A 25,147-nucleotide genomic window follows, 5' to 3' on the forward strand; every position below is an offset into this window, starting at 1 on the left:
TGTGCACAGGAGGGTGGATGTGCTGGAAATGAGATGTTTGAGGACAATATGTGGTGTGAGGTGGTTTGATCGAGTAAGTAATGTAAGGGTAAGAGAGATGTGTGGAAATAAAAAGAGTGTGGTTGAGAGAGCAGAAGAGGGTATTTTGAAATGGTTTGGTCACATGGAGAGAATGGGTGAGGAAAGATTGACCAAGAGGATATATGTGTCAGAGGTGGAGGGAACGAGGAGAAGTGGGAGGCCAAATTGGAGGTGGAAAGATGGAGTGAAAAAGATTTTGAGTGATCGGGGCCTGAACATGCAGGAGGGTGAAAGGGGTGCAAGGAATAGAGTGAATTGGAACGATGTGGTATGCCAGGGTCGACGTGCTGTTAATGGATTGAACCAGGGCATGTGAAGCGTCTGGGGTAAACCATGGAAAGTTCTGTGGGGCCTGGATGTGGAAAGGGAGCTGTGGTTTCAGTGCATTATTACATGACAGCTAGAGACTGAGTGTGAATGAATGGGGCCTTTGTTGTCTTTTCCTAGCGCTACCTCGCACACATGAGAGGGGAGGGGGATGTTATTCCATGGGTGGCGAGGTGGCGATGGGAATAAATAAAGGCAGACAGTATGAATTATGTACATATGTATATATGTATATGTCTGTGTGTGAATATATATGTGTACATTGAGATGTATAGGTATGTATATTTGCGTGTGTGGACGTGTATGTGGATGGGTTGGACCATTCTTTCGTCTGTTTCCTTGCGCTACCTCGCTAACGCGGGAGACAGCGACAAAGCAAAATAATAATAAAAATAATAACATCTCTCTCATCCTTTTATTGCTTATTAGATCAAACCCCCTCACATCACATATTGTCCTCAAACACTTCATTTCCAACACATCCACCCTCCTCCGTAAAACCCTATCTATAGCCCATGCCTCGCATCCATATAATACTGTTAGAACCACTATTCCTTCAAACATACCCATTTCTGTTCTCTCAGATGACGTTCACTCTCTCCTCACATTCTTCATCGCTTCAAGAACCTTTGCCCCCTTCCCCACCCTATGACTCACTTTCACTACCATGGTTCCATTCCCTGCCAAGTCACCAACAAAATATCTAAAACACATACATATATATACACATATATAAACACATACACATTCATACTTGCTCGCTGTCATCCACTCATATCCATATACAAGCTGTCATGTGTAATGAACTGAAACCATGGCTCACTATCCACATCCAGGACCATAGACCTTTCCAAGGTTTACCCTGAATGTTTCATGTGCCCTGGTTCAGTCCACTGGCAGCACGTTGACCCCAGTATAACACATCATTCACTCACCAAGTAGAAAAGAGTGATTTACTAAATAAAAAAAATTAGCAATAAACAATTGCAAGACCTTACCAACCTTTCCGTAAATAACATACATAAATATAAGCAAAGTGGCCTGACAATCCACAACTACACATCAAAACATTTTTAAAATACTTACAATAGACACATAAAGTAGTGAGAAATCAGGCTCTTTTGGAGATTGACATTCAAAAACACCACAAATGTCAATATGTTCCTCCATGATAGTCGGGACATAAGTGGCTATCTGCATACCAACCAAACCTTTAATCCAAGCAATGCTTGCAGCTAGCCACAGAACTGTGAAGGCAGCATGTACAAACCAGTCCTGAAACAGAAGTAAAAATCTTTTAAGTATACCAAGTAAGTTGTATGAGAAAGTGGTGACTGAAAGGGTGATAACATGCACACACAGCATCAGATTGGGAAGGAGTAATGTGAATTCAGGAGAGGTAAAGGATGTGTGGACCAAGTGTTTGCTTTGAAAAATATGTGAGAATTTCTTGGAGAACAAAAGGGACTTATATGTGGCATTTATGGACTAAAAGAAAGCCTAGTTCAAAGTTGACAGAGATGCCTTGTGGAAGATGCTACAATTATATGATGATTGGAAAGCTACCAGATGTAATGAAGTTTTTTTTACTAGGCGAGTACAGTACGAGTGCAAGCAGTAGAGGACAGGGATCAGGTCCGAGTGACAGTAGGTCCAAGTCAAGGGTGTGTGATGTCACTCAAGCTGATTAATTTGTTCATGAATGGGATGGAGACGGAGGGGGTCTGGAAGGTTTAGAGAGGAGCTTATTGGGTATGCCAATAGTTTTGATGCAAGGGATCTAGAACCAGTGATGAGCAATTTGAATGCGAGTGTGGGTAATGTGGAACTTGAAGGTATACTTGGGGGATATGGGTTATCTGGTGCTGTGAATAAGAATGGTGAACAACTTGTGGAGTTGTGTGCTGAAAAAGGACTGGTGACTGGAAATACCTGATCTAAAGAAAGGGACTTGTGGGTATATAAGGGGTAGCAGGAAAAATGGAAATGGGAAATTGTTGGATTAGGAATTCACTGACAGGCATGCCAAGGAGAGACTCCTAGATGTCATTGTGTTGAGAAGGGCAGCTGATGCAATATCTAATCATTACTTGGTGGAGGTAAGAGTGAAAGTTTGTTGAGGTTTTAGGAAAAGAGGATATGATACAGATGGGAAGAGAGCTTTGAAAGTAAGTGAGCTTAAAAAAGAGGCTTGTGAGAAGAGATTATTTTTTTCCAGTCACCACCCCACAACACATGAAATAGCATTCCCCCCTTCCAGCGAGGTAGCGCCAGGAAAACAGACAAAAAAGGCCACATTCGTTCACACTCAGTCTTTAGATGTCATGTGTAATGCACCAAAACCACAGCTCCCTATCCACATCCAGGCCCCACAGACCTTTCCATAGTTTACAACAGACGTTTCACATGCCCTAGTTCAGTCCATTGACAGCACGTCGACCCTGGTATACCACAATGTTCCAATTCTCTCTATTCCTTACAAACCTCTCACCCTCCTGTATGTTCAGGCCCTAATCGCTCAAAATCTTTTTCATTCCATCCTTCCACCTCCAATTTGGTCTCCCGCTTCTCCTTGTTGCCTCCAACTCTGGCACACAAACACACAATATGAATATGTACATGTTTATATATGTATACGTCTGTGTATGTGTACCTTGAAATGTATATGTATGTATATGTGTGTGTATAGGCATTTATGTATATATATATATTCTTTTTTTCTTTCAAACTATTCACCATATCCCGCGTTAAGAACAGAGGACTAGGCCTTTGAAGGAATATCCTCACCTGGCCCCCTTCTCTGTTCCTTCTTTTGGAAAATTAAAAAAAAAAATGAGAGGGGAGGATTTCCAGCCCCCCCCCCCTTTTAGTCACCTTCTATGACACACGGGGAATACGTGGGAAGTATTCTTTCTCCCCTATCCCCAGGGATATATATATGTGTGTGTATATAAGTGGTTGGGCCATTCTTCATCTGTTTCCTTGCACTACCTCGCTGATGCGGGAAACAGCGATTAAGTATAATATATAATTTTTTTTTTTTCATACTATTTGCCATTTCCCACATTTGCGAGGTAGCATTAAGAACAGAGGACTGGGCCTTGGAGGGAATATCCTCACCTGGCCCCCTTCTCTGTTCCTTCTTTTGGAAAATTAAAAATAAACAAGAGGGGAGGATTTCCAGCCACCCGCTCCCTCCCCTTTTAGGCGCCTTCTGCGACACGCAGGAAATACATGGGAAGTTTTCTTTCTCCTCTATCCCAGGGATAAATAAAGTGCGTAAGACAAGGGAGCAAATGGGAACTTCAGTGAAGGGGGCTAATGGGGAGGTGATAAGTAGTGGTGATGTGAGGAGATGGAATGAGTATTTTGAAGGTTTGTTGAATGTGTTTGATGATAGAGTGCCAGATATAGGGTGTTTTGGTCGAGGTGGTGTGCAAAGTGAGAGGGTTAGGGAAAATGATTTGGTAAACAGAGAAGAGGTAGTAAAAGCTTTGCGGAAGATGAAAGCCGGCAAGGCAGCAGGTTTGGATGGTATTGCAGTGGAATTTATTAAAAAAGGGGTGACTGTATTGTTGACTGGTTGGTAAGGTTATTTAATGTATGTATGATTCATGGTGAGGTGCCTGAGGATTGGCAGAATGCGTGCATAGTGCCATTGTACAAAGGCAAAGGGGATAAGAGTGAGTGCTCAAATTAAAGAGGTATAAGTTTGTTGAGTATTCCTGGTAAATTATATGGGAGGGTATTGATTGAGAGGGTGAGGGCATGTACAGAGCATCAGATTGGGGAAGAGCAGTGTGGTTTCAGAAGTGGTAGAGGATGTGTGGATCAGGTGTCTGCTTTGAAGAATGTATGTGAGAAATACTTAGAAAAGCAAATGGATTTGTATGTAGCATTTATGGATCTGGAGAAGACATATGATAGAGTTGATAGAGATGCTCTGTGGAAGGTATTAAGAATATATGGTGTGGGAGGCAAGTTGTTAGAAGCAGTGAAAAGTTTTTATCAAGGATGTAAGGCATGTGTACGTGTAGGAAGAGAGGAAAGTGATTGGTTCTCAGTGAATGTAGGTTTGCGGCAGGGGTGTGTGATGTCTCCATGGTTGTTTAATTTGTTTATGGATGGGGTTGTTAGGGAGGTGAATGCAAGAGTTTTGGAAAGAGGGGCAAGTATGAAGTCTGTTGGGGATGAGAGAGCTTGGGAAGTGAGTCAGTTGTTGTTCACTGATGATACAGCGCTTGTGGCTGATTCATGTGAGAAACTGCAGAAGCTGGTGACTGAGTTTGGTAAAGTGTGTGAAAGACGAAAGTTAAGAGTAAATGTGAATAAGAGCAAGGTTATTAGGTACAGTAGGGTTGAGGGTCAAGTCAATTGGGAGGTGAGTTTGAATGGAGAAAAACTGGAGGAAGTGAAGTGTTTTAGATATCTGGGAGTGGATCTGTCAGCGGATGGAACCATGGAAGCGGATGTGAATCATAGGGTGGGGGAGGGGGCGAAAATCTGGGAGCCTTAAAGAATGTGTGGAAGTCAAGAACATTATCTCAGAAAGCAAAAATGGGTGTTTGAAGGAATAGTGGTTCCAACAATGTTGTATGGTTGCGAGGTGTGGGCTATGGATAGAGTAGTGCGCAGGATGGTGGATGTGCTGAAAATGAGATGTTTGAGGACAATATGTGGTGTGAGGTGGTTTGATCGAGTAAGTAATGTAAGGGTAAGAGAGATGTGTGGAAATAAGAAGAGGGTGGTTGAGAGAGTAGAAGAGGGTGTTTTGAAATGGTTTGGGCACATAGAGAGAATGAGTGAGGAAAGATTGACCAAGAGGATATATGTGTCAGAGGTGGAGGGAACGAGGAGAAGTGGGAGACCAAATTGGAGGTGGAAAGATGGAGTGAAAAAGATTTTGAGTGATCGGGGCCTGAACATGCAGGAGGGTGAAAGGCGGGCAAGGAATAGAGTGAATTGGATCGATGTGGTATACTGGGGTCGACGTGCTGTCAATGGATTGAATCAGGGCATGTGAAGCGTCTGGGGTAAACCATGGAAAGTTCTGTGGGACCTGGATGTGGAAAGGGAGCTGTGGTTTCGGGCATTATTGCATGACATCTAGAGACTGAGTGTGAACGAATGGGGCCTTTGTTGTCTTTTCCTAGCGCTACCTCGCACACGAGGGGGGAGGGGATGTTATTCCATGTGTGGCGAGGTGGCGATGGGAATGAATAAAGGCAGACAGTGTGAATTGTGTGCATGTGTATATATGTATATGTATGTGTGTGTATATATATGAGTACATTGAGATGTATGGGTATGTATATTTGCGTGTGGGATGTGTATGTATATACATGTGTATGGGGGTGGGTTGGGCCATTTCTTTCATCTGTTTCCTTGCAGTACCTCGCAAACGCGGGAGACAGCGACAAAGCAAAATAAAATAAATAAATGAATGTAGGTTTGCGGCAGGGGTGTGTGATGTCTCCATGGTTGTTTAATTTGTTTATGGATGGGGTTGTTAGGGAGGTAAATGCAAGAGTCCTGGAAAGAGGGGCAAGTATGAAGTCTGTTGGGGATGAGAGAGCTTGGGAAGTGAGTCAGTTGTTGTTCGCTGATGATACAGCGCTGGTGGCTGATTCATGTGAGAAACTGCAGAAGCTGGTGACTGAGTTTGGTAAAGTGTGTGGAAGAAGAAAGTTAAGAGTAAATGTGAATAAGAGCAAGGTTATTAGGTACAGTAGGGTTGAGGGTCAAGTCAATTGGGAGGTGAGTTTGAATGGAGAAAAACTGGAGGAAGTGAAGTGTTTTAGATATCTGGGAGTGGATCTGTCAGCGGATGGAACCATGGAAGCGGAAGTGGATCATAGGGTGGGGGAGGGGGCGAAAATTTTGGGAGCCTTGAAAAATGTGTGGAAGTCGAGAACATTATCTCGGAAAGCAAAAATGGGTATGTTTGAAGGAATAGTGGTTCCAACAATGTTGTATGGTTGCGAGGCGTGGGCTATGGATAGAGTTGTGCGCAGGAGGATGGATGTGCTGGAAATGAGATGTTTGAGGACAATGTGTGGTGTGAGGTGGTTTGATCGAGTAAGTAACGTAAGGGTAAGAGAGATGTGTGGAAATAAAAAGAGCGTGGTTGAGAGAGCAGAAGAGGGTGTTTTGAAATGGTTTGGGCACATGGAGAGAATGAGTGAGGAAAGATTGACCAAGAGGATATATGTGTCGGAGGTGGAGGGAACGAGGAGAAGAGGGAGACCAAATTGGAGGTGGAAAGATGGAGTGAAAAAGATTTTGTGTGATCGGGGCCTGAACATGCAGGAGGGTGAAAGGAGGGCAAGGAATAGAGTGAATTGGAGCGATGTGGTATACAGGGGTTGACGTGCTGTCAGTGGATTGAATCAAGGCATGTGAAGCGTCTGGGGTAAACCATGGAAAGCTGTGTAGGTATGTATATTTGCGTGTGTGGACGTGTGTATGTACATGTGTATGGGGGGGGGTTGGGCCATTTCTTTTGTCTGTTTCCTTGCGCTACCTCGCAAACGCGGGAGACAGCGACAAAGTATAAAAAAGAAAAAAAAAAAAAAAAAAAATATATATATATATATATATATATATATATATATATATATATATATATATATATATATATATATATATATATATATATTCTTTCATACTATTCGCCATTTCCCGCATTAGCGAGGTAGTGTTAAGAACAGAGGACTGGGCCTTTGAGGGAATATCCTCATCTGGCCCCCTTCTCTGTTCCTTCTTTGGGGAAAAAAAAAAACAAGAGGGGAGGATTTCCAGCCCCCCGCTCATATATATATATATATATATATATATATATATATATATATATATATATATATATATATTTTGCTTTGTTGCTGTCTCCCGCATTTGCGAGGTAGCGCAAGGAAACAGACGAAAGAAATGGCCCAACCCACCCCCATACACATGTATATACATACGTCCACACACGCAAATATACATACCTACACAGCTTTCCATGGTTTACCCCAGATGCTTCACATGCCCTGATTCAATCCACTGATAGCACGTCAACCCCGGTATACCACATTGTTCCAATTCACTCTATTCCTTGCCCTCCTTTCACCCTCCTGCATGTTCAGGCCCCGATCACACAAAATCTTTTTTACTTCATCTTTCCACCTCCAATTTTGTCTCCCACTTCTCCTCATTCCCTCCACTTCCGACACATATATCCTCTTGGTCAATCTTTCCTCACTCATTCTCTCCATGTGCCCAAACCATTTCAAAACACCCTCTTCTGCTCTCTCAACCACGCTCTTTTTATTTCCACACATCTCTCTTACCCTTATGTTACTTACTCAATCAAACCACCTCACACCACACATTGTCCTCAAACATCTCATTTCCAGCACATCCATCCTCCTGCGCACAACTCTATCCATAGCCCACGCCTCGCAACCATACAACATTGTTGGAACCACTATTCCTTCAAACATACCAATTTTTGCTTTCTAAGATAATGTTCTCGACTTCCACACATTCTTCAAGGCTCCCAGAATTTTCGCCCCCCTCCCCCACCCTATGATCCACTTCCGCTTCCATGGTTCCATCCGCTGCCAGATCCACTCCCAGATATCTAAAACACTTTACTTCCTCCAGTTTTTCTCCATTCAAACTCACCTCCCAATTGACTTGACCCTCAACCCTACTGTACCTAATAACCTTGCTCTTATTCACATTTACTCTTAACTTTCTTCTTTCACACACTTTACCAAATACAGTCACCAGCTTCTGCAGTTTCTCACATGAATCAGCCACCAGCGCTGTATCATCAGCGAACAACAACTGACTCACTTCCCAAGCTCTCTTATCCACAACAGACTTCATACTTGCCCCTCTTTCCAAAACTCTTGCATTCACCTCCCTAACAACCCCATCCATAAACAAATTAAACATACATATATATATATATATATATATATATATATATATATATATATATATATATATATATATACAAGATTACTTACTTCTTGGCATTACTAACAAAAGTTCAACATTAGTAACACTACACTTACCAGAGCAGGTACCCAAGTACGGGTGGAATAAATATGGATGAAACAGATGTAAACACCCATAGTAAAAACAGCATACAGAAGGGCCATGACTCCAACAACTACAAAAAATACTGCATTTGTAGAGAAATCTCCACTTAGATGTAATTGTTCATAGTTCCGATCACATAACTCATAATCTGACTGTACAGAACCAATCCTAGAAAAAGATACAATATCAGGCATTAGAAAAATAAGGTAAAATTTACTGCATGCCAATAATATATACAAGAAAAAAGTATCCAATTACTGTACCAATAAGTGATGAAGAAATATGCATCCAATTACCAACACACTAAATGTGATCCCACAATAAACAATAAAGCGGTCAAATCAAATCTTTAAAAAAGTAATTGAAAAAGTTTAGTCTACTCATCCATTTTGCAAACAGTCCTTCCTTCTTTCTAACTTTCATAACATTTAAGTTTCTGTTTGAATTCAGCTCACTCACTATATTAATAAATCTAACACCCGAAGGCCTTTCCCTCCCACATACAGATAACCCCGATATTAGCCCTTTACTTTACAGACTCTACACTTTAAATTAATATGAATTTTAACTCCCACATATACCTGGAACTCAATCTTAAGAAGTCTTTACCCTCTATATCTATATTCTCACGAAATTCATCTTTACACACATAATTCCTTCACTCAATGTGCTGATCCCATCTGACAAAATACCAAATCTTTCATGTACTCCATTCTTCCCTATGAATAGGGGAGTACGAATTCAACTCATACATCTTTACATTGTTAGAGGTGACTAATAGGTGGGGCATGGGACTAGAAACCTTTCCCTCTTATTATGGAAATTTCCATGTAAGAAAGACATGAAAGACCCAAACAAGGATTTATCCTCCAAAGGTTCATGATGAGATGTCAGAAAGTGTATGAATGTATCTAGGGTGAAAATAAGGTACAGATAGGTGCATGTCTGATGAGGGAGTCCAAAATGTTCTTGTTCCAAGTGAATCTTAGTTGAAGGGAAAGGGGGCAGAATGGTTTGGGAATGCTCACGGGATAAATTCTAGGGCTAATGAGAGGAAAAAAGGGTGGCACTTTTATTGAGGAAGCTGTGGGACAGTTTAAGAGAGGGAGAGAGTTACAGACTGATGGGGGGTGACTGCTGATGTTTATGGACCTGGTAATGAGATGAACGAAGAAAGGAGTATTTTCTGGGAGGAGATGAGTGAATGCTTTGGAAGTTTTGATGCTAGGGATTAATCTTGGTAATAGTGGATCTGAATGCTAAAGTGGGTGATGTGGCAAATGACGGCATAATTAGGGGAATGGGTTTCCTGGTATAAACAAAAATGGTAAAGTGTTGTCTAGCTGTCTGCAAAAGAGATTGGGTATTGGAGATGGAGGGACAGTAAAAAAGATTTTGAATGATTAGGGCCTGAACGTGCCTTGCACAGCATAAAGTGAATTGGAATGATGTGGTATAAAGAGGAACAGTAAAACAGTTAAGAGGAGGGTATTAAGAAGATACCAAATAAGATGACAATAAAGCCATAAAAAAGTCCAATATGTCTTCTTTGGAAGTACTAGAGGCTGTAAAAAGGAATTTTTTTTTGACAATGTTGGTAAAGGAATTGCAGGAGCAATGGTGACTAGAAAGTAAAGTCAAGTGATGTGCTCAGGCTCCATCTTTAAAATCAGGCAAAGTAGCAATGAAAAACAAAATATTACCAAGTCTGATAAAAAAAGTATGGGTACATCCATGGATACAAAATACAATCCCCGTTTTCTAGCAAGAGATAAGGAATGATGAGTAATCCTTTATCAAATTTCAAAATCATTTAACACAGCTAATATTCTGAAATAATGAGTATAGGGAAAATGACAAGATAGAACTGATTGGCATGGCACAGTGAAAGAGTAAGTAAGTGGGTAGAAGAGAGGCAGGTAGGATGAGCACTGTGCAAAGTTCATTTGGGCTACCTAAAGCAAAAAAGGATCAGCATTAAAGATAAAAGCAGTATAAGATCATCCTCCATTAACTACCTGTTGTATCTCAAATATTTATGAAAAGTTAATTCAAATGCCTTGAAGGTAGTTACTCACCAAAATGGATAAGAAATTCTCTCCTCAATAAGATATGTGTTTTTGTCAATGGTACGAGTTTCACATACCACAAGAAAGGAAAAGGTAGTACTGAAGCTTGCAGTTGTTAAAAATGTAAATATACTGCATCCCTGAAATATGAAAAACAAGAACAAATTTGAAAGTGATATGTACTACTTGTTCCTAACATATCTATTACAATCAAGATTTTCTTCATTAACATTCAACTAACAAAGGCATCTGCATATAAGATGGAGATGACTAAGGCATAAGATTTATGACATAACATTGCTCAAGGTATAGGTTCTGTAACACCAATGCACTTACACACTGTAAAATCTTCATCACAATCTGAGGCTCCTTTAGTGTCCGTATGTTCAGCTTTGCTGATACTCCATTCAGGATTTCAGTTCTCCTCTCCTGCCAGAGACAATGTATTTTCATCATAAACAAACTTCAAATAATCAATGACAATTCATCAATTCCCAATATTGGCACCCTTCTGATTCTTATAGCCTGACATACTTGACACAAAGTTAAGAAAAGTGCATTCAGTAACTATTTATTTTATTTATTTATTTTGCTTTGTCGCTGTCTCCCGCGTTTGCAAGGTAGCGCAAGGAAACAGATGAAAGAAATGGCCCAACCCACCCCCATACACATGTATATACATACACGTCCACATGCAAATATACATACCCATACATCTCAATGTACACATATATATACACACACAGACACATACATATATACACATGCACACAATTCACACTTGTCTGCCTTTATTCATTCCCATCGCCACCTCGCCACACATGGAATAACATCCCCCTCCCCCCTCATGTGTGCGAGGTAGTGCCAGGAAAAGACAACAAAGGCCCCATTCGTTCACACTCAGTCTCTAGCTGTCATGTAATTATGCACCGAAACCACAGCTCCCTTTCCACATCCAGGCCCCACAGAATTTTCCATAGTTTACCCCAGACGCTTTACGTGCCTGGTTCAATCCACTGACAGCACGTCGACCCCGGTATACCACATCGTTCCAATTCACTCTATTCCTTGCACGCCTTTCACCCTCCAGCATGTTCAGGCCCCGATCACTCAAATCCTTTTTCACTCCATCTTTCCACCTCCAATTTGGTCTCCCACTTCTCCTCGTTCACTCCACCTCTGACACATATATCCTCTTGGTCAATCTTTCCTCACTCATTCTCTCCATGTGACCAAACCATTTCAAAACACCCTCTTCTGCTCTCTCAACCACACTCTATTTATTTCCACACATCTCTCTTACCCTTATGTTACTTACTCGATCAAACCACCTCACACCACATATTGTCCTCAAACATCTCATTTCCAGCACATCCACCCTCCTGCGCACAACTCTATCCATAGCCCACGCCTCGCAGCCATACAACATTGTTGGAACCACTATTCCTTCAAACATACCCATGTTTGCCTTCCAAGATAATGTTCTCGACTTCCAGCGTGGGGCTGGAAATCCTCCTTTTTCTTTTTCTTTTTTAAATAGGGAACAGAGAAGGGGGCCAGGTGAGGATATTCCCTCGAAGGCCCAGTCCTCTGTTCTTAACGCTACCTTGCTAATGTGGGAAATGGCGAATAGTATGCAGGGGGAGGTGGTTTTCATTTCATGTGTGGTGAGGTGGCGACGGGAATGAATAAGGGCAGACAGTATGAATTACGTACATGTGCATATATGTATATGTCTGTGTATGCGCGTGTGTGGACGTGTATGTATATACATGTTTATGTGGGTGGGTTGGGCCATTCTTTCGTCTGTTTCCTTGCGCTACCTCGCTAACCCGGGAGACAGCGACAAAGTATAATAGTAATAATACTTTATTAGTATTATTTTTATTTTGCTTTGTCGCTGTCTTCCGCGTCAGCGAGGTAGCACAAGGAAACAGACGAAAGAATGGCCCAACTCACCCACATACACATGTATATACATACACGTCCATGCATGCGCATATACATACCTATACAACTCAACGTATACATATATATACACACACAGACATATACATATATACACATGTACATAATTCATAGTCTGCCTTTATTTATTCCCATCGCCACCCCGCCACACATGGAATAACAACCCCCTCCCCCCTCATGTGTGCGAGGTAGCGCTAGGAAAAGACAACAAAGGCCCCATTTGTTCACACTCAGTCTCTAGCTGTCATGTAATAATGCACCGAAACCACAGCTCCCTTTCCACATCCAGGCCCCACAGAACTTTCCATGGTTTACCCCAGACGCTTCACATGCCCTGGTTCAATCCATTGACAGCACGTCGACCCCGGTATACCACATCGTTCCAATTCACTCTATTCCTTACACGCCTTTCACCCTCCCGAATGTTCAGGCCCTGATCACTCAAAATCTTTTTCACTCCATCTTTCCACCTCCAATTTGGTCTCCCACTTCTCCTCGTTCCCTCCACCTCTGACACATATATCCTCTTGGTCAATCTTTCCTCACTCATTCTCTCCATGTGACCAAACCATTTCAAAACACCCTCTTCTGCTCTCTCAACCACACTCTTTTTGTTTCCACACATCTCTCTTACCCTTACATTACTTATTCGATCAAACCACCTCACACCACATATTGTCCTCAAACATCTCATTTCCAGCACATACCCTCCTGCGCACAGCTCTATCCATAGCCCATGCCTCGCAACCATACAACATTGTTGGAACCACTATTCCTTCAAACATACCCATTTTTGCTTTCCGAGATAATGTTCTCGACTTCCAAACATTCTTCAAGGTTCCCAGAATTTTTGCCCCCTCCCCCACCCTATGATTCACTTCTGCTTCCATGGTTCCATCCGCTGCCAGATCCACTCCCAGATATCTAAAACACTTTACTTCCTCCAGTTTTTCTCCATTCAAACTTACCTCCCAATTGACTTTGACCCTCAACCCTACTGTACCTAATAACCTTGCTCTTATTCACATTTACTCTCAACTTTCTTCTTTCACACACTTTACCAAACTCAGTCACCAGCTTCTGCAGTTTCTCACATGAATCAGCCACCAGCGCTGTATTATCAGCGAACAACAACTGACTCACTTCCCAAGCTCTCTCATCCCCAACAGACTGCATACTTGCCCCTCTTTCCATATTTATCAAACTTTGTCGCTGTCTCCCGTGTTAGTGAGGCAGCACAAGGAAACAGACGAAAGAACAGCCCAACCCACCCACATACATATATATATAAACATACACATCCACAAACGCACATATACATACCTACACATTTCAACATATACATGCATATACATACACAGACATATACATATATACACATGTACATATTCATACTTGCTTGCCTTCATCCATTCCCAGCACTACCTAGCCCCAGAGGAAACATCATTGCTACCCCTTACTACAGTGAGGTAGCACCAGGAAAACAAATAAAAAAAAGGCCACATTTGTTCACACTCGGTCTCTAGCTGTCATGTGTAATGCACCAAAACCACAGCTGCCTATCCACATCCAGGCCCCACAGACCTTTCCATGGTTTACCCCAGACACTTCACATGCCCTTATTATATATAATTACACTTGATCACCATTACCCTCATCAGAAAGATAGCTCCAGGAAACAGATGGAGAATGGCCCATCCATTCATATACACATATACATACATAAATGCCCATATATGCAAATATATATGCATATACATATATACACATATACATATTAATACTTGCTTGCCTTCATCCATTCTTGGCACTACCCTGCTTCACAGGAAACAGCATCGCTACCCCTTGCTTCAGCGAGGTAGTGCCAAGTAAACAGTAAGTGGGTGGGTCTTTCTTCATGTTTCCTGGTGCTACCTCACTAACCCAGGAATCAGCAATCAAGTTTAATAATAAAAAAATTATCCATTTATTTTTTCTATTACCTCCTTTTTATAAAGTCATATATGTATCAATATTCTATATTCCTGAGGGACACAACAAAATATATACAGTACCTAATGTGGCATGGTGTAGGATCTGGATGTTTTACAACATCAATATTCTTTACCTTGCTCAACTCTGTCAGCTCCAAGTTGCCAGTAATATCTGCACAATCTTAACCTCATTTACAATGAGTCTTTCCACTGGTGTAGGTTCAAAGGTTTACTGTACACAGCCTGGAGTTCCACACCCATTACTTCCATACTAAAACACATGCTCAATTATTATTTCACAGTAATTAGTCATCTTATACCACGTAAGAAACACCAACAAGACTTGTCACATGTGTTTAATCCCAGTGATGCAACTCATACTAAAAGTAACCTAACATACTCAACCAAATCTCACCATAAGACAGAACTCTTAATCTTAATAAGCCAACTGGGTCTCCTACAGTGGCCAATGAACAAAATACAAGAGCAGACTGGGCACAGAGGTAATAGGTGTAGAGCTCCATGCTGAGTTTGTTAAGCTTCTGGATCCTGCTGCTTCCTCTCATCTGATCCTACCTACCTTGGTAAAATTTCAAAATACATATGTGTGTTGATATAATCTGTCAATACATTTTCTTATGATCTGTGTTCTACTCTCATGAAAAATTTGCTGCCACTTTAAAGAGTGATATAGGAATGTGGGAGGTAACATTTCATTTATCACTCTTAAAACCAATTTTCCAATATATATAAATCGTTTGTGACAAGATTATGAGGGAGAGGGAAAATGTGGGGTAAGATAATAAAATAAGTAGTGCAAAATACCCATAAATATAAAAAACAAAAATAACCTGCCTATCTTAATGTATAAGCTGCCTTGTAGGTTTTATAATTTATGAAATTTCATCATCAAAACATGTACTCCACTTAATCATGCTATGATTTGTATAGTCTGGAAAGTGAGTAGAAGCATTAGTTAGAAGTCAGTAGGAACATTAGGAAAGTATCCCTGCCAACACTGCACTAGCCCTGCCCTCTGCCAGTGACCTCTTAAGGGCAAGGCATAAAGGCTAGGAAGCAGCACTGGAGTTAGCTAGTTGTGAGGCTCTATTGCTGTAGCAACCACCTTGAGGGAGTTCCTGAAGGGAACAGGCATAAGAGATATAGACAGATAGTAAAAAGTGAGTTCAGATATGTAGAGAACTATAAGAACCTGATCCTGTGTGGGACAGATCACAGTCATTAAACTGATCTCTAAATGTACATAGACATCTGACTTTAACCAACATTGGCAAATTTCAGATTTAAGCATTACAATGCATGGCAGCACAGCAGAATGCATAAGTAATAAAGGAATTTAGGATTTTCTAGACTCTACAATCATGTTTGCATGTTCTATTACAGTTTCAATCAGTTTGTATATCAACAAACAGACCTAATGAAGCCCTGCTGAATGCGAACATGCATCACATATTTTTTTGTTAGCCGACCACAAGATGGTCACTTCTCTTAGATCCTCTCACTATATGAGAAGACATTAGAAAATGACAAAGGGACCCAACAGGCACTCGTCCTGATCATTTAATAATTCCTAGAATTGGATGATAGTATTTTGAATGCATTACTTACATTCTTGACTGTTTATTTTTGGGCTTTGACTACATGATTACCCTTTACTTCTAAGCCCTGATGACTTTAGAAAAAATTTAGAAATTAAAACTAATGAAGATGGAACCACTACATCTAAAAATCACACTGTGCAAACTCTTCATGTTGTAAGGAATGCATTTGTACCAGTCTTTTTCAGTTCTATCATGCAAAGAATGCACATCCATATTCTAAAATTTTACAGTAAAAGTCTAGAGTAATGATGCCACTTTTAGATTTAATATCTTAGTTTTTCTCTTATCGGATCTTTGCTACTACTATTAGAAATATGAGGGTGGGATTTCACTTAATGGGATCTTTGTTGCTACTTTTAGGAGTGATATAAGGGCTTTACAACCCTTTAAAACTATGTTTTGGTGTTAACTCGTTCGTGGCAGGGTCATGTGGATAGAGAAACTCTGTTTAAATAATGATACCATAATACTGTAAAATAAGGAAATCAAATGATATACACTTCTAATGTTTAAAACCTGCACTTAAGAAATTCTCATTATTATTATCATGTATTCTTATGAAAAATGTACAGCATGCCATCTATCTCCACATCACTCTTTTCTTTGATTTGGTATGTAAGCAGTGTTTAGATGTCTGAAGAGATGTAAGAATCTGTAGGAGAGTAGGAGTAGGAGAGATCTCATGCATTAATCTGAGCCCTAAACGAATATAAACATTAGAACTCGCCTAGTATATGTGCAAAACGTGGACTAAGTCACATTCAAATGTTACATGGCATGACGGCATTCAATGGAGTGCATAAATAACAATGGATAATATGCATTTCTACACTCTACAGGCAAGTTTTCTTTTGTTTGGGAAGGTGAGGTCTGTTAACTGGGAACTTGCTTAGTTTTACACCTTCCCTGTATGTAATGATTGTGTTCATGGGATGAAAATAAAATTCGCGTCTCTCTTTTTACATGGTACAATCCTTTTCAAGCTGTTTTCTACCTCTTGTGCCTTCCTTATTTTGCCCCTACTAATGATATGTAGGTTGCATGGGTCAAGTGACTTGTGTGATCGGTCCATCTGCAGGTATCAATGCCAAGCAAACTATGTTCACCTAGTTCCCTAAGCTCAGGCAATTTCACTCATTCAACGTAACTTAAAAAATAAATGAGCCATATGAACATTTGTTTTCCTATGTCCTCTGCCAACGCCCCCCTTCCTAAAAGCAGTGAAGAACTACGAGACTGTCTGCTCTTATAAGATCCTCAAAGAGTTATACCACTAAATATTTCTCACCTCCATCTTAACAGTGCAATTCACATGAAACCTTCAACGACAAACAGCCAAGCTATCACCCAAAAAGACTTATATTCACGCTCCACTCAGACCGTGTCCTCAAGCCGTAGATAGACGTACGAATCTCAATAGCGATAAATTTATGTTTACAAAGTAGATACATGTTATTGATAGCAAGAAACGCTACACATGAGAAATTGTAGCACTTTAATATTTTTCATAACTGAAAAAGAAACATTCCTTCATATATATATATATATATATATATATATATATATATATATATATATATATATATATATATATATATATTATGTTATTTCAAACCAGTATTGCGGTGTTGGTAAGAACACTTGCTGACAAGTGCCCAGACTAGGCTGTGATGCAGAGCTATACATTTGTGACATCGAAATACATTGTCAAGAAAATCAGAGCTCCTCAAAGTGCTAACTCCTTGTAGTATATGGTAGAGAGATGCACAGTTAAGATCAGGGCATTTTATTCCATCGAAAGTGGGGCATCCCCTCCCCAGCTATTTAATTTTGTCATGGGGGTGGGAGTGGGGGGATCATTTTAGGGATTCTTATTTATGACCCCTAACTTGCCTACTTATATATGCAGATTTCAGTCCTATATACAGTAGTGAACACCACATTATTGGCTGTCAACTTGGATCCCATGGAACACTGGGTTCCGCGGGAAAAGTCCTGTGATGGCGGTCATATTAACTATCAGCTAATGCAAGAGTTCTTCAAAGTACAATTTCTGATCCATTATTGTGGCAGAGATGTTGATTAATTCACACACAGTACTTTTCAATGCCTTCAAGTATATTGAATTACTATATTTTGTCCCAACTATGTCATTTAACAAATTATAGTCTTGAAAAGTGCCTTTAGTAAACTTTTACACGCTAAGGCTCCGCGGCAACTGCGATTTCAAATAAGGGTTCTTTGTAGGTGAAAAGGTTGAGACCCAGCAAGATAACCATATGTACATTATCTTGTAACAATGTATTTTCTACCAGTCACAGGCACATATGTAATTGGTTTCAATTTTTCCCTCTCCCTCTTTGCTCTCTAAAGTTCTCTTTTTGAGAACTGTCCTTCACCTTTAATATGTGTAAAAGAAAAAAAATGCCCTGTTTTTTTAGTTACTCCGCTGTGGTGAGCTTGATCACACCTCACATCACCGCTGTGTCGGGCTAGATAACACCTCATAGTGGTTGGATTTGCCACTGGGTAAGCCTCTCGGACCATACCCAATGCTGAGTGAGAGTATTCACCCAGAAGATTTTGGACATGGAAAATAGTGTACGTTAGGATCAATGGATGGCTGGGTTGGGGAAGGACTAGATATGAAACCTTCCAGAATTATGTAGAGGAAAATAGTGCCAAAGATTGGCATTATCAGCAGGAGAGTTAGGTTTACATTATATTTTTATTCCGTATTAAATATTTCCTAAGGAGTGTTTAACTTGACAAACCGTATTTTTTGAATTTCACGTAGGTGGCGTCCACACGTTAACAGGACAGGTATTTTATCAATTTCCGGCCAACGAACAGGATCGTAGATGAGAGGCTAATGGCATCTTAAAATTACGCACTTGAGATGATACAGTTGCGCCTCTCTTTCTAATTTTCTCTTCCTCTCTCGCTCCATGTGTATTTTTTCCCAGTTAGAACAGACCATGAATCGTTGATAACTCTGAGTTATGATGCACTTCAAGCAGGGGCAAGTGTTACTAACTCTAGCTGAAAAGCGCTACATTCTGTAATTGTACGTAAATCTAAGATGAAATGTATTATCCTACGAACGTTGCAAATAAACATGAACATTAAGAAGATTGATAAATCTAGATTCTTGATTATATTTCCGAAGTGTATTAAGGGTTGCTTTAGATTTTACATATAAAAATAGAATTCGGTAGGATTTATACATAGATTCTGTTTCTCAACCTTTATATTCATATACTGCATTGGATTTCTTTCAGATAATTGCTCATATGTTCCAACCAGGAAAATACAATCAATATGGTAAGCCATCTGTCCGTACATACTGCAGTTTTAAAAGTATATACAAGCGTATTTGACGTCAATGCGATGCGCCGACGTTTTCCCCATACTGCAACTGAATACAAAGTGTTAAGTTATATCTGAGAAATTGGCCCTTGATGGTGAAGCCAAAGGCCAAGGCATTATACCTCTGGGTCCCACCACCGTGCTCGAAGGTTGTACAGTTGTGCCCAAGAGTTTTAATGTTTGCTTTTTGAGCAAGCATTAAAAGGCCTTAGTTTTGAGTGTGTGTTTACCTTGCACATCAGATACAGCAGACATATTCAAATGTGGGAGTGTGCACTGATTTGCAAATGTGATCGTAAGCGCCCGAGAACAGTCGATCCATTGAAAAAATGTTGAGAGCAATTAGGCCAGTTTTCACCTTAACGTATGGTACAATTATGCTCAGGTGAACATTGGACCGGATTGCTCTATTTGTACACTGTCGTGAGGGACGACTGTTCTGTGCGGCGACTGTTCTTTGGAACGCCGGTATCCCTTCGACACCTGTTGCTAGGGCGGCAGTCATACTTCGGCTCCTGTTGTGTGGATGCTGAGGTTGGTCTCAATACATACTGTGCTTGAAGAGTATATGGGTGTCTGAGAGTAGTTTCTTAATATTGATTTGAAGAAGTAGAATAATGGTAATATTTAACTGGTAACATTTAAACAGATATTCATAAGATGCCTACTTAACTAGTTTGCATGTATTTCCCACATACTGGAAAGGATGACAAATTATAATTTTCCAAGTCGGTGAAAATTCCTTTTATAAGATGTGGTCTCAATACGGTACTATTGTCTTTTTAACGTTAACGAGTTAAGACCATGAGAGGTAGGATGAAATAGTTTGAAGTGTACAGTGTGAGAGAACGATAAGTGGCCCGACTATTTATGCATTTGCCCCTGGTAGAAAATGATATATCCCTAAACGAGATGATATGATACATTTCTGTCCCAGCACATCGAAGCTTTGACGCGCAATTATTCCCCCGTGTTTCTCCTATAGCTACGACCTATGCCTTTTCATGACAGATTTTCCACTTCCCCAGAATTCTTAGAAATAGTTTTCCTTTATTTCTCCCTCTCACTTAAGACATTAAAATTATGGCCTGGCCTCGATGTGAACTATAGTTCGTGATAGGAGCTTGCACAACCAGGCCCCGCAGACCTAGAGTGTGAATCTGGGTACTGTGGACAGCAGTGTATACAAAAAGTTTAAAACATGATGGTAAGTTCAAGAGATGGGGGCTCCACGAGTGTAGAACTCCCATCCCATGCATTGCAAATAACCAATCACACGAAGAAAGCTGAGGTTTGTATGTTTGTATGCATAAAATTAACGTAGGATATGTGTACAAGGTTAAGGTCTGGGCAACATGAGTATGAACGCTGTCGTAATACAGATAGTAATTATATGCATCACTGGAAAATTTGTGCATTACAGTGCGATCAAGTGACCAGGTTGGGCACAACCTACCCAACTGCACAGAGGTAAAGTGCTGACTGATTCTGGAAAGCTCGATTTTATTGAGAACCGAATTTGAATATTAGTCTATGGCTGTATGAATAGTAGCAAGAGTTTTCCACAGGAAAATGCATGATTAGGCAGGTGGAACCGAGGAAACTTGCACCCCGAACCCATACATCTTGCAGCTGTCGATGTAGATACAGTGTTATCTAAATTTCTGACAATTGATTACTTAAGGCACTGGTGGACCTCCACTCCTGGTGTTGTTGTGAATGTTTAATCCTTCACCAGCCGATCAATTTTCCTTTCATCTACGCCAGTGGTAACAGGTAGTAAGGTCCTACGGCCAGAGGGTGAAATGCCCCCTCGCCAACAGCAACAAGGAAGTTATCACTAGCTCTTTCAGAAAGTTTGTACTGAAAAGTTGAGCAGCAGGCGGGATGATTTATGTTCCTTTTCCTTGCAGTCGCAACACCATAGATCAAAGAAAGGTTCTCTTGTCGAAATGAGAGAAAGTATATTTTCCTCATCTTCCACTCTAGCAATTTTCGTCCACTCTACAACCTTAAAGACACATTCGCTGACATTTATTGTGGATAACATCCAGCCTCTTCAAGATGTGGTCACTTGCCAAAGCACAGTGTGAGACATTCTAATTCTGACCTTATCAGAGGTATACCTAGTTGGTTGATTAATGGGGCTTTAAGACACTACACTACACGGTATGCATTGCATGAACGGTTCGGATTGAGTATTTCTGCCTTTGTTCTTACGATTGCTGGGATCATTATGGTCGTCCATGTTAAGTTCAGTTAATCCTGATCTTCAGGTGCCTTAGATAATTTCAAGACCATACACACACTCTATCTAATATTCCGGTACAACCCAGAGTGGGGAAAAGCTGGGGTCCGTATGATCGAGGTCACGTGACGGACAGTGGCACCGGAACCAAACCATTTGAAGTACTGAAGCGGAAGTTCAGAAGTTGTGGAAGCAGATATGCACTAAGTCACGTATGTTCATCTTGCATGGACACTCGTGTTATCTTTTATAGTATTGAATAAGTACCGACGTAGATTCTTGCGAAATATAGGTGCATAATACTTGAAACATTCGCTCCCAAACAGTATTCTTATTTTCTAGTTTTAAGATGATTACAAGTGCATTGTACGACACAGGAAGCTGGCAGCTTGTAATGAGCACAATAGAAAAAGAATATATCTCAAAATTGTGGCAGATGTTATGTTGCCAAGCCGTTTACTGATACTAGGCAAATAGCTTCTTTTACGGTGGGGTACAAATGCGTTTCATTTATTCGCTAAGTGTAATAAAAAAATGGTCAGTCTGAGGAAAGAATTAATACTTAAAATGTAGGACTTATTAACTACATGACCAGCTGTGTATCTTTATTCTCCTAGCGACCCGTTTATGTAAAGTGATAACCATATATTTTGATTGGGCATTGCATCTGACATGAAGATCTCGATGACTGGGTTGCTGAACAACCACGGTCATGAATGTCAGTGTTATGACTTTACATATATTGTTTCATCAACACCATTTATGTAACAATTCATAGAAATAGCCATGATCTTCTTCACTCGGACGTCTTTTTATGATAATTAAAACCACATTCACGAGATAGGTATTTTCCAATCAAATGCTCATGTAAAGTCCATGCTGAATCTACTTCATTCACATGCTTTATGTTTATCCTCATTGGGAGACCTCAGAAAATTCAGATATTTAAATCTCATTTCTCGAAAAAGAGCAAATGGATGTTTGATACATCTTTTTTATTCCATTCTTTGTATAAGTCTAACATTCTACTGTAGCTGTCTCGAATATGGTAAATATAGTGTGTCATGACTTTACCACCTACTGAAAATATGAATTCAGTTACTGGAAGTTTGTCAAGAGTGGAAGAGGTTTCAGAACGGTTTCATCACCAAAGATACTATACCAGACGATTAACTCGACCTGACATATAGTGTGGTGGAGCAATATTGCTGTAGTTTGTCCTGTTAACGACAGAAAACGGTCTAAATGAGAGCGTCCGACGATGCTCAGCTGTTTATAGTTCCGTCGACAGGATGGTCCAAAATGGCAGCAAATCTCCATCCTGAGGAAGAATTGGTGAGTGACCTGTGTAACTTTGGGTAATTTCAAGAATGTATGAATACAACAAAGGCTGTATTAGGGGGATGGTTGGGCTGGGGGCATGATGGGAGCGTGCGAGGGAGGGTAAGGGCCAGGGTGGCAGGAGGTCTCGTCGCTCGGCGGGAGCTAACGAAGGATTATTACACCAACTTTGACCAACTATAACGTTGAACCATATGAGATAACTTGTCAGCTGATCTGTAGTGAATAATGGGTACATACTGAGATAAAAGTAAGTAGATTAGATGTGTTTGAAGTAGTTAACACCTACTGTGGGTGTTAAGAAACCCCTTCAACTTGTTGCTATGATGCTCTCCTGCCAGTGGTTGTGTTGCTTGTGTTGCACTGTGTCCCTGGCAGGTCGATGGCTGGCCACCAGCTGGCCTTCCAGCCCCCTCAATGCCTGGCCCTAGAGCAACCAGCATAGCTGTCCACTCGCTTATTTCTGGTAGGAGGACAGGAAATGTGTTGTGATATGTGATGCAGTTTTCGGGGAAGCAGAATTAGATATAAATAAAAAATAGAACCCATGTTAATTTCTTATATAACTTTATATATATATATATATATATATATATATATATATATATATATATATATATATATATATATATAAGAAAAATTACAAGTTGCCTTGATAAAGTTTGCAACTAAAAGAATATGGAATGTGAACAACATGGTAGGACAGGGAGCTAAAGTACATGTTGAGAGTTTGAAAACTACTCATTAGATTTTATGAGCCTCTTTTAACCTCATTTGCATGTGGCAGAACATGAAAATGTGCAACTTTATGCTTAGAGCATTAATGCACTAGTGTAATGACAACTTGATTGTGGTTTAGTTTCAACAACCTTATGGTTTATCAGGTGTGTGAGCCATGTGCTGTATGGATAGCATAAACTAATAATTAGTAATGTCCATTCTGTATAGCTTCAGCTAATGGTGAATGTGAAGTGATCCCATGGTCTTTGTTGCTTTCATTTGTTAAAATTGATTCCACGTAATGTAGGTATGCAAAAGTTCAATTTATCTCCTGAATTGATGTCGGCCCTGGATTCTTGCCTGTTTTCTTAGCAGACAACTTTGTATATTGAATGTTTTTAGTTTGCAGTGATAGCGTAGTGTTTAGAGAATGATGCGAATGATTTGGTGCATTATGTTTAACTATATGATATAAAACATTGCAATAGGTGTGAGAATTCTGAGAGTAAAAATCTGCTTTAACCCTGCATCAAAACCACTTGTAAGTTTAGGAAATGGCTACTTAGGTTTTATTTGCTTTGAGTAGGTAGATATAGGTGCTGAAATGGTTGCAGAGCATTGTATTTTGTCAGTATTTAAAAGGTTGAATATAGGGTAATACACTTGTGAAGTAGCAGAACCAATTTTTTTTTTTTTTCTTTACATCCTGCACCATGGTGGCATTGCATTTTCATGACAGTGACATATATTTTGGCTAGGATTTGAAGATTAATCATTCGTTGCCTGGGAAGTTAGGTGTTCTCACTATCCTTTTTAATTGTCTTTTTACAGTACATTACCTACTATTGTAATACTTGACTCCAGTTTGTCTGATATATTACCATCTTTTTAAATATCGATCATTATGAAAGGTAAAGTAGATTGGTCTACCGTTGGTACTTTTGTAAGCACAGTGAACTCTAAAATGTACCTGAAGCATAGGTTGCTAATTTTGATGCAGACCTGAAATGGACATTAATTGGTGTGACTCATGTAAAAATAGATAAAACATTCATAAAAAATCAAGGGAACCTAGCAGTGAAGGTGTATCTTTATTCCTGGTATATTAAACTGTACTAGATGTATTCATGATTGAACATCAATCCAACTACCCACAAATGTGAAGAAGTACTCTTTTCTTTCCTGCCCGACCTCCCACAAGTTGCCATTTTGTGTGGTCCCTTGCATCAAATCTCGTTAATGTTTATATTTCTACTAGCTTGGCTGTTGATTGAGGTTTTCAGAGATTTATATACCTAATGTTTGGAAAGTTTGTATCTTTAAGCACAATGTTTC

General features: G+C 40.1%; 2 protein-coding genes and 1 long non-coding RNA gene across 6 annotated transcripts in view; 2 read left to right on the top strand and 1 right to left on the bottom strand.

Moving 5' to 3' along the window:
• LOC139756895 (synaptophysin-like protein 2) overlaps positions 1-17,579 on the bottom strand; it is a 30,086-nt gene extending 12,507 nt beyond the window's left edge. For 2 of the 4 annotated variants that reach the window (XM_071676791.1, XM_071676790.1), the window contains exons 1-5: positions 17,423-17,579; positions 10,908-11,000; positions 10,581-10,711; positions 8,475-8,670; positions 1,495-1,683 (exon numbers count right to left, since the gene is read on the bottom strand). In XM_071676791.1, the coding sequence (XP_071532892.1) occupies positions 1,495-1,683; positions 8,475-8,670; positions 10,581-10,711; positions 10,908-11,000; positions 17,423-17,428 (615 nt within the window). In that variant the 5' untranslated portion in view covers positions 17,429-17,579. Of the gene's footprint in view, positions 1-1,494; positions 1,684-8,474; positions 8,671-10,580; positions 10,712-10,907; positions 11,001-14,646; positions 14,786-17,422 lie in introns of those variants that run through there. The other 2 variants (XM_071676789.1, XM_071676792.1) reach the window with 2 other exon arrangements.
• A 5,427-nt stretch (positions 17,580-23,006) lies between these two features.
• The window catches only part of LOC139756894 (tyrosine-protein phosphatase non-receptor type 9-like), a 189,478-nt gene continuing 187,337 nt past the window's right edge, over positions 23,007-25,147 (top strand). The window contains 1 exon segment of the mRNA XM_071676788.1: positions 23,007-23,086. Coding sequence (XP_071532889.1) covers positions 23,054-23,086 — 33 coding nt within the window. The 5' untranslated portion in view covers positions 23,007-23,053.
• The window catches only part of LOC139756898 (uncharacterized), a 46,520-nt gene continuing 44,488 nt past the window's right edge, over positions 23,116-25,147 (top strand). The window contains exon 1 of the long non-coding RNA XR_011714459.1: positions 23,116-23,342. This is a non-coding gene — a long non-coding RNA (uncharacterized lncRNA). The remainder of the gene's footprint in view (positions 23,343-25,147) is intronic.

Source organism: Panulirus ornatus, chromosome 23 (genome assembly GCF_036320965.1).
Source record: "Panulirus ornatus isolate Po-2019 chromosome 23, ASM3632096v1, whole genome shotgun sequence".
Classification (NCBI taxonomy): Eukaryota; Metazoa; Arthropoda; class Malacostraca; order Decapoda; family Palinuridae; genus Panulirus; species Panulirus ornatus.